The 16,837-nt window shown below is 42.7% G+C and overlaps 2 protein-coding genes across 3 annotated transcripts; both read right to left on the bottom strand.

Annotated features, from left to right (window-relative positions):
* Nucleotides 1–270: 270 nt before the first annotated feature.
* LOC143882475 (uncharacterized) lies at nt 271–1,874 on the bottom strand. The gene is made up of 2 exons (XM_077385953.1): nt 1,173–1,874; nt 271–1,128 (listed from the first exon to the last, which is right to left on the bottom strand). The coding sequence occupies exons 1-2, from the start codon at nt 1,872–1,874 to the stop codon at nt 271–273; spliced, it is 1,560 nt and encodes a 519-aa protein (XP_077242068.1).
* Nucleotides 1,875–5,735: 3,861 nt separating this feature from the next.
* Nucleotides 5,736–15,916, bottom strand: LOC143884046 (polyubiquitin). Of its 2 annotated transcripts, XM_077387410.1 has the most exons (4): nt 15,796–15,916; nt 14,045–15,182; nt 13,998–13,999; nt 5,736–7,259 (listed from the first exon to the last, which is right to left on the bottom strand). In XM_077387410.1, exons 2-4 carry the CDS (start codon nt 15,180–15,182, stop codon nt 5,886–5,888), a joined length of 2,514 nt encoding a protein of 837 aa, XP_077243525.1. In that variant the 5' UTR covers nt 15,796–15,916; the 3' UTR covers nt 5,736–5,885. The 2 variants fall into 2 exon arrangements, with proteins under 2 accessions (XP_077243525.1, XP_077243524.1); XM_077387409.1 differs by lacking the exons at nt 13,998–13,999; nt 14,045–15,182; nt 15,796–15,916 and adding an exon at nt 8,292–8,435.
* Nucleotides 15,917–16,837: the final 921 nt, after the last annotated feature.

The following is a 16,837-nucleotide window of genomic DNA, read 5'->3' as shown; positions in this document are numbered from 1 at the left end:
AATACCCCTCAAAATAATATAGAATGGATATAGCAGCCAAAAAGAGTACAACGCAATATATAGTCTGCATAAATATCTTTCAAAAAATATGCTTTAGCTACTGGAAATAACTGATCTAAAAAAGTTACTTACACGACGGAACTAATTGCAGGTAACCACAAATCTGAAACCTGTGAATGAAGTAGGAAACAACTGGTGACAGTTATTTGAACTGATTCAGTCAGCCCAGTCCAGTGATTTCTACCTGGTTCTTATTGAAAGCATGGAGGATTAGGTTTGGTCATCTAGAAGCTTATGGTAGAATTGCAAGACCTTCGGGTGTGCCTTAATCTTCGATGGATTAAAACGAGATAAATAAAGGCCATCTAAGCTTCTAACTCGAGAAAGTGCCACATAAACCATCCCACAACCAAAGGCGTTTGAGAGATCTGTTTGAAGGCAGTTAAGAGTCAAGCCCTGGCACTTGTGTATGCTTAGAGCCCAGGCAAGAATTAGGGGGACCTGCCTACGTGTCGCCAACACTGTTTCTCCCTCCATCACGTCCCACGAGTCAGGTCCAACAACAATCTCCGGTCCTGAATCAAACCGGACCCTAGGCAATAGCGCTCTATTACATATGCCCAAAACAGTGATACCAGTGATACCCATCTCTTCAATAAATGCTGTGATCACTCCAGTTGCACCATTCACCAGTCCATTGCTTGAGTCCTTGTTTTTTACCAGCATCACCCTTGCTCCTAAACAGAGCTCCAACTCATCAGGCGCAATTCCTTGTTTAAGCCGGTTTTTCCAAGGCTCATTGCCACTATCCAGAGATCTATAAGTAATGACATCTCCACCTAATTTTCTGAGCCTCTCATTGTTCAACCTCCTTACGTCTCCGTTCCTTGGATAGAGGCGTGTCACAGAGGAATCCCAATCACGCAATGTGGGTTCCGTCCAACAAAGATTAAGCAATGATAGGTGATCAAAATTCTTGTTCCCTTTGCCCTGAAGCAATTCGATCAGTTGGGGGTCAGATTGTCGGAAAACACGAGTAAGTTCGACCTGCAAGTCGAAACTGGCAGTCCAGCAGTTAGCTTCGAACGCTAATTCCTTGCTACGATTAGTCGGATTAACAGGAGGGAGCTGAAAGAATCACCACTGACAATGAGCTGTATTACACCCCACACTTGATCCTTCATTTCAACCCTAATATTTCTCGCAATGAATTCGAGGTTATCAAAAAGCTCTCCATCTATCATACTCACCACATCTATAACCAAGGCCTTAACATTTCTCCATCGCTTATAAGACCTCTTGTTCTTCCCAACTCTATTTAACAGAAGAACTCTATCTCCATTCCCAAGCCCTATACCGGCAAACGAGTGAAGTGTCTGGCCATCAAGGGCACACGCAGCGACTCCAGTGGAGGCTGTGACAAAGACATTTTGAGGACTGTGGATCTCTTTAAGAACTCTAATGGCATGTTTAAGCAAAAAACTTTTACCAGTCCCGGCGGATCCTGTGATAAACACTGAGCAACCTTGGGCCACGGCCTTCAGTACCTCCGTCTGTTTCTTGGAGAGCGTTATTGCACTCATGTCGGAGGATGACCCCTCCCCACATCGATGACAGTGGCCATTCAAGATGTGTCCATCCATGGAATAAATAGTTTCATGTTGCTGTGGTGGTGGTGATGGATATTGTTGTGGTTGTTGTTCGAAGGAGATGCGGCGGAATAGTTGTTTGGCCTGTTCTGCTCCATTCGTTGTCTCTGTTGGGGTGTGAGAGGGGACTTTGCATTTGGATTTTCTACTTTTACTTCCTTTAGGGGATTTGGTGTTTGTACATGGATGTGTTTCTTGTCGTCGTGTTGTAGGAGTTCGTCGCATCCCCTCCACATGATGAACCTCTGAATCTCACCGGTAGAATAAGGAGACAGAGGAGAAGTATTTCATAAATGCTCAGAAAATCAGTTACTGTCAAGAAGAATAAGGGCATATGCCCTAGTCATAATAAAAATCCAAACCCTAGTCCATTCAGTCTATGAGGAAGGAATGAACTTCTTACCAGAAAGAGAGATCGGAAGGAAACCCCTCCTATTCGCACCCGCCGATTTACAGGGGAAACAATTACAAACCCTTGCCTTACCGCTTCTCCCCTCTTTTTATAAGAATTTAAAAATTGGTGTACGCTCGTGCTAAGCTCGTTCGGCAAGGCAGCGGGAATAGATAATTTAAACCATTCATATGGCGTAAACAATTCATATTGGGACCTGATTTTTTCACCTCACTGGAGGATTATGCGCCCCCCGTTTTAGAGTGATTGTGAGCAACTTTAACGCTCTTTGACGTTAAGTCAAGTTAAAAGGGGGCAAGGGTCGAAAAAATCATCGCCCTACATATTTTGTGTAGGGTGCAACTTGGGTCGGGTTGAGGCCAACCTAACCCAACCCGAGATAACATTCCCTCAACCCTAACTCAACCCAACCCAAGCCTCGGGTTGAGGATGGTCAACCCTAACCCAACCCCCCTCCAAACAGGTCGGGTTTGTCTAGGGCCAAAAAGAAAAATACAAGGAAAAAACAACTCAACCCAACCCAAGCCTCGGGTTGAGGATGGTCAACCCTAACCCAACCCCCCTCCAATCGGGTCGGGTTTGTCTAGGGCCAAAAAGAAAAATACAAGGAAAAAACATAATCCTAAGAAAAATCATGAAAAAGTTAGAGGACGGAGGTCGGGTTGCCAATCCTCAACCCTAACCCTACCAAAAAGTAAATCGGGTTTGCTTTTCGCAACCCAACATGGGAAAATGCCAACCCAAGCCAAAATCGGGTTGAAACTGTCGGGTTCGGGATGAGCCGAACCAAGTTGCACACCTAATTTTGTGCCCCCATCATTGATATGCCGTGCCCCCCAAAAAATGGGCCCCATTGGATGATCTAACACTTTGATCTGTGGCCAAGGACGAGCGCAAAAAATTAATGGGTTAGATCATAGATTCAAGTTAGCCATGCTGTCCTTTTTTTTGGCTGCTAGCCTGCTAGCAATCAACCATATTGAAACTCTTATAAACCACTCTCTCCCAGAGTCACATGTGTGAAGAGCGGTTTACATGTGATATACATCAGGTTCATTGATCTAGTAGGCCATCGCAGGGTGACCATGTGGGTCCAAATGCCATGACGATCAGAGATATAATTCCCAAGATTTACGTGTTCAAAGAACCAATGGCTTAACTACGCCATATAGGATGTCGTTTTCATCACCCTTTATCAAATGTCTTGGTCTCCTCCTATTAGCATGCTGATTATTAGAGAGAAATGATTCATTCCATTTCATAGATCACAAAACAAGATAGATTATAACTAATTTCTACAAAGAAGTCCTAGCATGATGCTCGAGGAGCAGGGGTGTTAATAGGTCTACTTGGGATCATATCCACCTCTGGCTTGGTCACAATATGTTTGGATCCCTGAGGTGCCCTGGCCCTGGGTCCTAGTAGAATCATTATAAAAATGAAAGTGTGAAGAAAAAAATGTTGTTAGTTGTTTTGAGTTGGGTTTTAGTATCTACAAAAAGAGAAACTACATGTTGTAAGGCCTTACAACAATAACGCCTTTCTACGGTGGAAGTACCACCCTTGACATTTGATCCAACAGCAGCTCCTCAAAAAGCTCAAAAAGTGAGCTGCTGTTGGATCAAATATCAAGGGCGGTACAATAGTAAGGCCTTACACCATATAAAATCTCCTATAAAAATATGCCATAAATGAAAAAAAATATGAAGGGTATTTTTGTGCATTAGCACTATAAAGTTCGAATGTAGGAGGCTCCACTGAATTTTGTGGCTACGTCTGGGTCAAAATAAAAAATAATTCAGAACCATAGCATATGGATTCAATGGACATTGCTCGGATCAAGCTGTTGAGCTCAAATCTTGTCCATTAATGTTGATCCACCGCACCGTCTAGGCCCATCCACACCCCTATGAAGAAGGATACCAAGGCTGAGGCTGTCACTTCATAGGCACCTTGTATATGGCCAATAAAGGGACTTATAATAAGAGCTCCTTTTGCTCCAATCAAGATAAATAAGAAGGATACATTGCACCAAGAGGAGGGATCTAAAATATAAGAACAATATATAGGGTAAGGCTAGAAAAGTGGTAGTTGGATAAAGCTTAACATCCTTCTCAGTTTGTTATTTCTTCTGCATGTTGAACAATTTGAACAAATAAAAGAACCAACACTTGCGGTAGCCATAGCAAGAAGAAAAGTCCACATGGGTACTTGGTGTATATTTTGCAGGAAAAATGAAAAATCATCAGATTACCTCTTTAGTTCATTGCTCATTCTACCATCGCCTATGGATGAACACAATAAAAAAAATTTAGTATGGCTTGGGCATTCTAGAGATCCATCAAAACAATACTAGAGTCGAGTGGTGGGTCATTTGGTGAAACAAGTCGGACTGGACATTTTGGAGGTTAGTTCCACGTATGTGTTAATTTGGCACATAGTGAAAAGAAAGGAATAACTCCATATTCAAAGATAAAAAGCAAGGTTTCAGAAGGATTTTGATTGGCATAAAAAACCGATCAGATAGTGTGGAGCAAAAGGAGTAAGAATGTACACAGAGTGGGAGAGATTCTAGAAATTTGAAGGCAATTCAAAAAATGCATTGTCATGGGCAGGCAACAAGTGGTCCAGGCCATGGAAATTAGGAGACATTGCTGCAGAAATCATAAACCTTACTGGTCTTGATCTCTCCAAACTTTCATCATAGGAGAATATCTCCTAACCAAGTTGCTAACAAATTAGCCAAAGAGGGGATGGAGATGCATATGATGCAGGACTCACGTCTGATGTTGTGCAGATGTGTTGTAGGACTGATGTGCGCGACTCACACGCGGAAGGTAAGTTTTATTTTTGAGTTTTCTCTTAAGGGTATTTCGGTCAATTTCTCCTTGTAGTGGCGTTATATAAGCCACATCTTAAGGTTATGGGATCAGTTTTTTGTTCTTTGTGTTTTCTTGGCTCAGTTTGTGTTGAAGCACTTAAATCTTGTGTGATTTTGTTCTTTGTATCGTTTCATTCTTTTGAGGCTTTGGTGCACATTGTGGTTGATCCTTGTCTAGAAGGTATTTCTCAGTTTTTCTACATGAGATTTGTAATGAAAAGGGTGGGTGGGGTGTAAGGAGGATGTTAATGTGCTCGATGTCTTGTATATAAGCCACATCTCAAGGCTATGGGATCATTTTTTATTTTTTTTCTGTGTTTTCTTGGCCAAGAAAAATAGAGTTTGTAACCTAGACCGAAATAGTGGAAAATCTTTCCCCGTGGTTGATCCTTGTCGAGAAGGTATTTCTCTTCTTCTACATGTGAGTTGTAGTGAAAAGGGTGGGCTGTAAGGAGGCTGCTATATTAGCCTAGCTCATCTAGCCAAGAGGAAGGCCTGCAGGTAAGCAACCAAGCAACTGGCTATGGCGAATTCAAACGACTGCAAGTAGGGGTGGTGAACTGGTGATTGGCCAATGCTGCTGTTGTAATGGATATTGATCGATATGGCTTCCCAAATTAGTAATTTTTTTTCTAGGGTTTAGATTTTCCAAAATTGAGTACTGTTGTAAGCTCTATTAACATAGGTCAACATAGGTGGTGAGTTTACAAACCAACTCATCTACTGGTGTTGTTGGCTGTGATAGTGAAAAGAAACTAAAAATAAACATCAAACATCACCAAAACAACAGCAGTTACTTACAGAACTAAGAGAAAATATATATTAAAAAAAAACAAACTAAAAAGTTCACATTAGCCAAACACAAACCAAACTACTAAAATGTTCAGAGTCATGGAGAACAATGCTCCCTAGACCCAACACAGCAGATTCTGAAATAAAAGACTCAGAGACCACCACGGAGACGGAGAACAAGGTGAAGAGTCGATTCCTTCTGTATGTTATAATCGGCCAGGGTGCGCCCATCCTCGAGCTGCTTACCAGCGAAGATGAGGCGCTGCTGGTCAGGAGGAATCCCCTCCTTGTCCTGTATTTTCGCCTTCACATTGTCGATCGTATCAGAGCTCTCCACCTCCAGAGTAATAGTCTTCCCTGTCAGAGTCTTCACAAAAATCTGCATCCCGCCACGTAAACGCAGCACTAGATGAAGGGTCGACTCCTTCTGGATATTATAATCCGCGAGAGTCCTTCCGTCCTCCAACTGCTTCCCAGCAAAGATCAACCTCTGTTGATCGGGAGGGATCCCTTCCTTATCCTGAATTTTAGCCTTCACGTTGTCGATCGTATCAGAGCTCTCCACCTCCAACGTGATGGTTTTACCTGTGAGGGTTTTGACGAAGATTTGCATGCCGCCACGGAGACGGAGGACCAGGTGAAGGGTAGACTCCTTTTGAATGTTGTAATCGGCCAGAGTCCTTCCGTCCTCGAGTTGCTTTCCAGCGAAGATCAAACGTTGCTGATCTGGGGGGATGCCTTCCTTATCCTGGATCTTTGCTTTCACATTGTCGATGGTGTCCGAGCTCTCAACTTCAAGAGTGATGGTCTTGCCGGTTAGGGTTTTCACGAAGATCTGCATACCTCCCCTCAATCGTAGCACTAGATGGAGAGTAGACTCCTTCTGGATATTGTAATCGGCCAACGTCCTACCGTCCTCGAGCTGCTTGCCGGCGAAGATCAGACGCTGTTGATCTGGGGGGATCCCTTCCTTGTCCTGGATCTTAGCTTTAACGTTATCGATCGTGTCAGAGCTCTCGACCTCCAGAGTAATTGTTTTGCCGGTTAGGGTTTTGACGAAGATCTGCATCCCGCCTCTAAGACGGAGCACAAGATGGAGAGTGGATTCTTTCTGGATGTTATAATCGGCGAGGGTGCGTCCGTCTTCGAGCTGTTTGCCGGCGAAGATCAGACGCTGCTGATCCGGAGGGATCCCTTCCTTGTCCTGGATCTTAGCTTTAACGTTATCGATCGTGTCAGAGCTCTCGACCTCCAGAGTAATTGTTTTGCCGGTTAGGGTTTTGACGAAGATCTGCATCCCACCTCTAAGACGGAGCACAAGATGGAGAGTGGATTCTTTCTGGATGTTATAATCGGCGAGGGTGCGTCCGTCTTCGAGCTGTTTGCCGGCGAAGATCAGACGCTGCTGATCCGGAGGGATCCCTTCCTTGTCCTGGATCTTTGCTTTAACGTTGTCGATCGTGTCGGAGCTCTCGACCTCGAGAGTGATGGTCTTGCCGGTGAGAGTCTTCACAAAGATCTGCATCTGTAACAGAAATAAAATTTATGAGCACAGATGGAAAATCATAGGAAAGACCTATTGGAAGAGAATCAGATCCAAAGATCCGGACACAAAGAGTGAAACTTACATCTTCTACAGATCAAAGCCTAAAAGAAATAGCATAAGAGAAAAAAATAGGCATATTTGCAAAAATCTCGAAAATTCGTGAAAATCAAATCAGGCGAAGATATATGTGTCGCTCATCAGAAATTAGATAAAGGAAAAGGACAAAAAAAACCTATTTCCTACTTTGATTTTGTATGAGAATACAACGCGAAAACAGATCAACCGAAATAACAAGAGAGGAAAAAAAATCAGATCAAAGACGGGCAGGAAGTTCACATCTTCTCATAGATCTAAAATAATCGTTTGAATTTCTTCACAACGAAAAAATACTCAAGATGAAGCAAAGGAGATTAAACACGCCAACGAAAAGTAAGATAAAGACCGATCAGATCCATATATGTCGCTCATTAGATCAGGTCAGAAATTAGTTAATCGATCAGATCCATATATATCGCTCATTAGATCAAGTCAGAAATTAGATGAAGTAAAAGTACACAAAAACGTACATCCAACTTTGATTTTGCATGAGAGCACAAATTCGAAAACAGATCTACCGAAATAACAAGAAAGAACAAAAATATCAGATCAAAGACAGGCAGGAAGATCAAATCTTCATATAACCCGTTTGACTTTCTTCACAACTGAAAGATAACTGGAAACATTAATAATCAAGATCAAGCAAAGAAGATTTAACACGCCAACGAAAAGAAAAATAAAGATCGATCAGATCCATCCAGATCTGAAATTAAGATCTAAATAGTTTCGACCGATCAGATCCATCCACATCTGAAATTATAATCTAAATCGCTTCAAAAACAAAGAAAACCAAATCGCCATCCTAAACGACTGTTAAAGCAGATTCAAAGAAATTAAGATCTAACCACAGCATCGAGAAAATATGAAAACTTCAAAAATAAGAGAAAGACAAAGGGAAAAAAGGCAAGAACATACCTTGAGAGAGAGAGAGTTGGGAGATTTTCTTCCTTTCCAAAAGAAAAATCGAATGGAGATGAAGCGCCTCAGCCCTTTCTATTTATAGTCGCAATAGCCGACTTGCTTACGCAAGGGGTGGGATCTAAGACGGAACAACCAAAGAAAGTTCAATCAATCGCCGAATGCCACGTGTTAAATGTGAGCTGGCACGCACCTAGGGCTTTGCCTCTGTAAAGCCTTGCCGGTACTGGATTTATGGACCGTCTAGATCGGTCAAAGATGTTCTTACAATCGGGGTTGTTCCACTAACATTTCAAGTCATCTATGGTGTGCTAGACTGTTTTTTTAGATGGGATCCAGGTGCCCTGTTTGATCAATAGGAAGCGTGGAAAGTCCTCATAGAAGAATGTTTAAGCTTAGGAAACCACGCTAAATGGCTAACAACATGGTTTTAACCCACACCGAAACCACCAAAAACCGAAACGGTCATTTATTTCGGCCGAAGTTTTGGAAATTAATTTAATATTTCACCGAAATTATCGAAATTTCTGTAATTTTGGCCGAAATTTAATATTGAATAAAATATTGGTTTCAATTTTTTACCAGATTTCGACCGAAATTTCAGGGTCCGAAACCGGTACCGAAACCGAAATTTTAAGCCTTGCTAACAACTAGCCCTGTAGAATTGAGATTTTTTATATGGTGCCCGACTGTCAAGTCCCTTGGGCTCGGTACTACCTTTGATGTTTGATCAAACAGTAAGCTACTGTTGGAACAAACATCAAGGGTGGCACTTCTATCGTACCACCCAATAGGGACTCGACTGTCAGGCACCATATAATTTCTCTAGAATTGATACCACGTCTTGGTTGGATCGCAACAAAAGAGTAACCATATGGCATATGGAATGACTAATCTCCAAAATCTATATGATCTAATATAGGGGGCTAATCCCGAACATGCTTCTTAACTATTTTAAGGGATTTGCTAGCATCTATCGCAGAAGGCATTTCGCAGATGGCTTGTTACATGTGAAAGCAGCCACATTATGAATGAAGACAAAATCTGATGTGGCTGCTTTCACATGCAACAGGCCATCCGTGAGATGCCTTCTGCAATGGACATGAGTGTTAGGCCTAAAATCGGTAACAGATACGGCAGTGACGTCAGAACTGAGCTGGAGGACCCGAGGAGCCGAAGTGAATGAACTGAGTTCTGAGGGACCGGAGTTGAGAGGCTGAGGAGCTGAGTCCTGCACAAAGAGCAAACGAGGTCAGAAGACCAACCCGGAGTGTTGCTCCGGACAGGCCCTTCGACACTCAAGTCAATATGAGCAGGAGTGCAGAACTAGTTTTAAGAGTGGTGGGTGAGAAGTTATTACCCTTGGTTTGAGCTTTGAAAGCCCTTTTATAGAGGAAAACCTGGGGTGGTTGGATTACCTACCCCAGGACAGGTGTCGGCTTGTCATAGGTTTGAGTTTACCTACTCCGAGGTAATTACCATAATACTCCTGTACAGCAATTAGGCTTGTGGTGGGCCATCCTGGGGCCACGTGTCAACAGCTAATTGGCTGGTGTTTTTATACTCTATCAACGAGCAAGTGTAACATCGGAAGGTCAATTTTTTCCCCTGATTTGGATGAAATTTTATCACAAAAAACTACACCCAAATAGCGGTGCTAAGCTCGTTATAAGAATTTAAAAATTGGTGTATGCTCGTGCTAAGCTCGTTCGACAAGGCAACGGGAATAGATAATTTAAACCATTCATATGGCGTAAACAATTCATATTGGGAGCTGATTTTTTCACCTCACTGGAGGATTATGCGCCCCCGTTTTAGAGTGGGCGGCAAAATCAACCCAACCGAACCGAAACCGAACCAAAAATTCGGTTCGGTTTCGGTTAAATCAAACCAATTCAAATTTTGGTTCAGTAGAACCAAACCGATGATTGGTTCGGTTCGGTTTCGGTTTGGGGGTCAAACTGAACCGTTGCCACCCTTAGTTAAAAGGGGGCCAGGGTTGAAAAAATCATCGCCCTTCATATTTTGTGTAGGGTGCGACTTGGGTCGGGTTGAGGCCAACCTAACCCAACCTGAGATAACATTCCCTCAACCCTAACTCAACCCAACCCAAGCCTCGGGTTGAGGATGGTCAACCCTAACCCAACCTGCCTCCAAATCGGGTCGGGTTCATCTAGGGCCAAACAGAAAAATGCAAGGAAAAAACATATTCCTAAGAAAAATCATGAAAAAGTTAGAGGACGGAGGTCATGTTGCCAAGTCCTCAACCCTAATCCAAACAGAAATTAAATCCGGTTCACTTTTCGCAACCCAACCCAAGCCAAAATCGGGTTGAACCCGTCGGGCTTTTTGGATCAAAGGTCTAGGTCTCTTCCTATTAGCATGGCTTAAATACGCTATATAGGATGTCGTTTTCATCACCCTTGATCAAAGCTCTAGGTCTCCTCCTATTAGCATGGTGATTATTAGAGAGAAATAATTCATTCCATTTCATAGATCACGAATCAAGATAGAATATAACTAATTTCTACAAAGAAGTCCCATCATGATGCTCAAGGAGCAGGGGGTGTTAATAGGTCTACTTGGGATCAGATCCACTCTGCCTTGGTCACAATGTGTTTGGATCCCTTATTTGTTGGTCAGATCTTTTTCTAGGAGTGCTTTTTGGATTCTACTTTTTAAATATGTGTCACCGTCCATTTCGAATTAGATTGTCCATGAGGTGCCCTAGTCCTATCTATGTTGTACACAATTTGGGCTTAGGTTACTTGAAAGTAAGGGTGCACATGGTTCTTGTTCAACACGAAGAACCGAACCGAACCGGCCTATTTGGTTCGTTTCAGTTCTAGGATTTGGTGGTTCGGTTCCGGTTCTAGGATCCTGGAATCGTGAGAATTCGGTTCAGTTCTAGGTTTGGGATCTTGGAACTGAGAACCGAGTAGGATCATATCCCCCCGATCGGATAAAATCACACCCCCCCCCCCCCCCCCCCAATACGGTTTCCGTGAGAAAAAAATATTTTACACTTTACACTTACTGCTTAAGGATAAGTTCACCCCACTTTAACGTTTTGCTTTGCCTTTTAAAGTTTTATTCGTAAGTTCTTAAAAACGAATAAAATCTCAAACATTACACGGTGGTTTATTAAATTTTGTTGAACAGGTTTATTAAACTTACATGGTGGTTATATTAAACTCTCTCCTGAACAACCCATGCATTCCCTTCATTCATCCAATAAATGGGAAAAAAATTATAAAATAAAGGTTGGGTAAACCCAAAACCGAACCGATCTGGTTCTGTTCGGTTCCAATGATATATGGTTCGGTTCTGGTTCCAAATTTTGAGAACGATTGCATATGGTTCAATTCTAGGTATACCTCAGAACTGAACCGAACCATGTCCACCCTACTTGAAAGAAAGAGTAGAATCATTATAAAAATGAAAAGTCGGAAGAAAAATGTTATTAGTCGTTTTGAGTCGGATTTTAGTATATTATAAAAATATCCCATAAATGAAAAAAATTTGAAGGGCGAATTTTGTGGCTACTTCTGGGTCACAATAAAAAATAATTCGGAACCATAGCATATGGATTCAATGGACATTGCTCGGATCCAACTGTTGTGCTCAAATCCAGTCAATTACTGTTGATCCACCGCACCATCTAGGCCCATCCACACCCCTTATCAAGAAGGATAAAAGGCTGAGGCACCTTGTATATGGGCTAATAAAGGGACTTACGGAATAAGAGCTCGTTTTGCTCTAATCAAGATAAATAAGAAGGATACATTGCACCAAGAAGGAGGGTCTAAAAAACAAGAACCCTCCCTAAATACGGTAGGGCTAGCAAAGTTCTCAGTTCGATGGGTGAATCTCGCTCTGCAAGGATTTGGAGATCGCAGCCTCACCACAGGTGTTGGCCTTCGCTTGGACGGTGATAAAAATAATAATTAAAACTTGTGACCGCCACAAAAGAAGAATAGTCCACATAGCTACTTGATGTGTTTTTTTGCAGGAAAATATAGAAGCATCATATCATCTCTTTAGTTTATTGCTTGTTTTCCTATCGCCTACGGACGAACACAATAAAAAGGTGGTATGGCTTGGGCATTCCAAAGATCCATCAGGGCAATACAACTAGAGTGGAGTGTCGGGTGTCGGGCCCAGGGGTGGCAAAATTGGCCGAACCGAAGAGAAACCGCCGATTCAAATTTTGGTTTGGTAGAACCAAACCTAACCGTTGCCCCCGATTTCCAATGAATATGAGTAAGGGGTGGTGAAATTGGCAGAAACCGAATTTTTGGTTCGGTAGAACCAAACCGATTCAAATTTTGGTTCGGTTCAGTTTGGGGGTAAAACCGAACCGAAACCGAACCATTGCCACCCCGTAGGCGGGCCGTTTGGCGAATCTTCCACGTGTTAATTTGGCACATATGGATAGAAAGGTACAACTCCGTATTAAAAGATAAAAGGTGAACTTCAGTAAGGATTTATCTTGGCACCAAAGAATACAATGTTATAATATGGGAGAGATTCTTAGAAATTTGAGAGTGATTATGTTCGAGAAAAAGGAAAAGCACAAAGTGCCCAAGTGGAATCTGGAGCGTGCTGACTCTAAGGAAGCTGCGGGCATGCAACAAAGGTGTGTCCGGCCAGAAAGTAGGGGACATTGTGAAATCAGGGACCTAGTGGCCTTGATCTCTCCTAACTTGCATAGAAGGAAATCTGCTAATGAAGATGTCAACAAAGTAGTGAAAGAGGTATTTGGCCAGTATGCCAGGTGTGGATTGTAACAAATGACGCCAGGTGTGGATTGTAACAAATGACGATCTGCTAATGAAGTGGCCGATGAATTAGCAAAAGAAGGTGCCAAAAGAAAAGAGATTGAGTACACTTCCCGGTGGCGTCCAAAGAAATGCTATTTTTCCTCCGAACAGCCTCTTCTGAGAAGTGATAAACCAGGAAATTATTTCAGATAGAGTTTGGGCCCAGGGAAGTGGGTACAGTCGGTGGAGCTCAGGTCGATTTTTGGGAATTCCGGTCGAGCTTTTACCTTAAAATGGGTCAGGATCGGGTTGATTCTAATTCATTTTTAGCAAAAGCTAAACCCGAGCCCGACCAAAGTTGCACCCCTAGCCCAAAGGAAAGCAATCAGATAACGAGTTGTCCCAAATTGCAGAGTGAAAGTAGTGATGCGGCAATGCCAAGGAAAGGTTGGGAAGGTTATTGCTCCATCTGGCATCCCAAATTAAGAATTTGGGCTTGGGTTGACACTTTTAGGTTTTCCAAAACTGATTCCAGTGGAGGCCATCAATGGGAGGTGGCTACGGATACAAGGATTAAGAAACTGAGTATCGTTCTAAGCACAATTAACAGAGGTCAAAACAAAGGTTGCTTCCCATCTTGAGTGTTGTAGGCTGTGATAGGGATAAGTCACCACTCTCAATAGGATTTGGGACAAGAGGGCAACAAATTAAGCAAACACATCAAAATAACCAAGCATACCACTTTACAATGTATACGCAGCAAATTACAGTACTAAAACCATGGGAGACTGACTATTAATTGAAAAGAAACAACCATCAGCAACGACTATAGCAGTTTATTTATAAAACCAAGAGAAGCTCAAGAAAAACATACATAACAAGTCCACAGAGGGAAGGAAAAAAACAAACTAACTAACAAGTTCAGAGTCATGGAGAACACTCCTCCCTAGACCCAACACAACTGCTGATAAAAACAGATTCAGAAACCACCACGGAGACGGAGAACAAGGTGAAGGGTTGATTCCTTCTGTATGTTATAATCGGCCAGGGTGCGCCCATCCTCCAGCTGCTTACCAGCGAAGATGAGGCGCTGCTGGTCAGGAGGGATCCCCTCCTTGTCCTGTATTTTCGCCTTCACATTGTCGATCGTATCAGAGCTCTCAACTTCAAGAGTGATGGTCTTGCCGGTTAGAGTCTTTACAAAAATCTGCATCCCCCCACGCAAACGCAGCACCAGATGAAGGGTCGACTCCTTCTGGATATTGTAATCCGCGAGAGTCCTTCCATCCTCCAACTGCTTCCCAGCAAAGATCAACCTCTGCTGATCAGGAGGGATCCCTTCCTTGTCCTGAATTTTAGCCTTCACGTTGTCGATAGTATCAGAGCTCTCCACCTCCAATGTGATGGTTTTGCCGGTGAGGGTTTTGACGAAGATTTGCATGCCGCCACGAAGACGGAGGACAAGGTGAAGGGTAGACTCCTTTTGAATGTTGTAATCGGCCAGAGTCCTGCCGTCCTCGAGTTGTTTTCCGGCGAAGATCAAACGTTGCTGATCAGGGGGGATACCTTCCTTATCCTGGATCTTTGCTTTCACATTGTCGATGGTGTCTGAGCTCTCAACTTCAAGAGTGATGGTCTTGCCGGTTAGGGTTTTAACGAAGATCTGCATACCGCCCCTCAGTCGGAGCACTAAATGGAGAGTAGACTCCTTCTGGATATTGTAGTCGGCCAATGTTCTGCCGTCCTCGAGTTGCTTTCCTGCGAAGATCAAACGTTGCTGATCTGGGGGGATCCCTTCCTTGTCCTGGATCTTAGCTTTAACGTTGTCGATCGTGTCGGAGCTCTCGACCTCGAGAGTGATCGTCTTGCCGGTTAGGGTTTTGACGAAGATCTGCATCCCGCCTCTAAGACGGAGCACGAGATGGAGGGTGGATTCTTTCTGGATGTTATAGTCGGCGAGGGTACGGCCGTCTTCGAGCTGTTTGCCAGCGAAGATCAGACGCTGTTGATCCGGAGGGATCCCTTCCTTGTCCTGGATCTTCGCTTTAACGTTGTCGATCGTGTCGGAGCTCTCGACCTCGAGAGTGATGGTCTTGCCGGTGAGAGTCTTCACAAAGATCTGCATCTGTAACAGTAACAAAATTTATGAGCACAGACGGAAAATCATGAGAAATACCTATATTGGAAGAGAATCGGATCCAAATATCCGGATAAAGAGAGTGAAACTTACATCTTCCACAGATCAAAGCCTAGAAGAAATAGAATAAGAAAATAAAAAAGGGATATTTGGAAAAATCTTGAAAATTCGCGAAAATCAAATCAGCCGAAGGTATATGTGTGGCTCAGTAGATCTGGTCATAAAATAGATAAAGGAAAAGGACACAAAAACCTATATCCTACTTTGATTTTGTATGAGAATACAAACGCCAAAACAGATCTACCGAAATAACAAGAGAAAAACACAATCAGATCACAGAACGGCAGGAAGTTCACATCTTCATATCGATCTAAAATAATCGTTCCAATCTCTTCACAACGAAAAAATAATCAAGGAGATTTAACACGCCTATTTAAAGAAAGATAAAGATCGATTAGATCCATCAACATCTGAAACTAAGATCTAAATCGCTTCAAAAGCAAAGAAAACAAAATCGCCATCCAAATCTACGATCTAACAATAGCAGAGAGAAAATATGGAAATTTTCAAAAGGAAGAAGAAGAAAAAGGTAAGAACATACCTTGAAAGAGAGAATTGGGAGCTTTACTTCTTTGGAATGGAAAAATAGAATGGAGAAGGAAGGGGCTCAGCCCCTCTATTTATAGTCACAATAGCCCACTGCTTACGCAAGGGATGGGGTCCAAGACGAAACAATCAAAGAGAGCACAACCAATCACAGCACGACACGTGTTAAAATGAGCTGGCAAGCACTAGGTATAGAATCATGTGGTGGGTATCTCCCTCTTTTTTAAGAGTAGTTGGTTTTGGTAGGTGAAGCCCTTTTATGAGAGTCACGGACTTTCTGCTTCTTCAAGTGCGTATAAAGAAAGGGAGAGGACTTTTTCGCCCCTGCTATAGGATTATGACGCTCCCTTGTTGACGTGATTTGACGTAAGAGAGGGCTAAAGTCTGCCCACAATTCACGTAAGAGGGGGCGCATCATCCTACATGGGGGCGAAAATACATCTACCTAGAGCGGTTTGAAAACACACAAATCTTAATAGGACTAAACGACATCTAAACGCATACATTAATAGAGCCCACACACAATCTTAAAATAGGACTCAACGACATCTAAACGCTAGTGTTGGCCCATTGACACATTAATATGGCCCACCAGACGGATGCTAATGAATTCATTGTGGGCCCACTTTTGATCATGATCATCAACTTTAGATAACGAAAAAAACAAATCTGAATAGATGGCTGAGATTGTCCGACTGGCGTGACCTTTTGGCGGTGGAAGGTCGACCATGGACCTATTATATGGATTGATCATAGATGTTTTTACAATTGGGGATGTTCCCTAATAAAGCCTTCCTTTATAACATTTTCTAGGTCTCATTTGGCATGAAAACTGAGGGAACCCAAATTATATAACCCATTGTTTCTCTTTAAACGACTTGAAAAACTACATAAGAAACAGGAAGATCAATATTCCTGCCACAACCTTAGGAAGGATAAAATAAAAAGAGTAGATCGGATCTAGGAGCCGTATTTTATCAAGAGAGAGTGTGGAAAGTCATAGAAGAATGTTTAAAGCTTCGAAAACCACACTAAAT

This window comes from Tasmannia lanceolata, unplaced genomic scaffold (assembly GCF_043159265.1).
Source record: "Tasmannia lanceolata isolate RefF3 unplaced genomic scaffold, GAP_Taslan_0.1 ptg000008l, whole genome shotgun sequence".
Taxonomy (NCBI): Eukaryota; Viridiplantae; Streptophyta; class Magnoliopsida; order Canellales; family Winteraceae; genus Tasmannia; species Tasmannia lanceolata.
The sequence above is the reverse complement of the archived record's forward strand: the minus strand, read 5'-3'. Positions and strand labels throughout refer to the sequence as shown.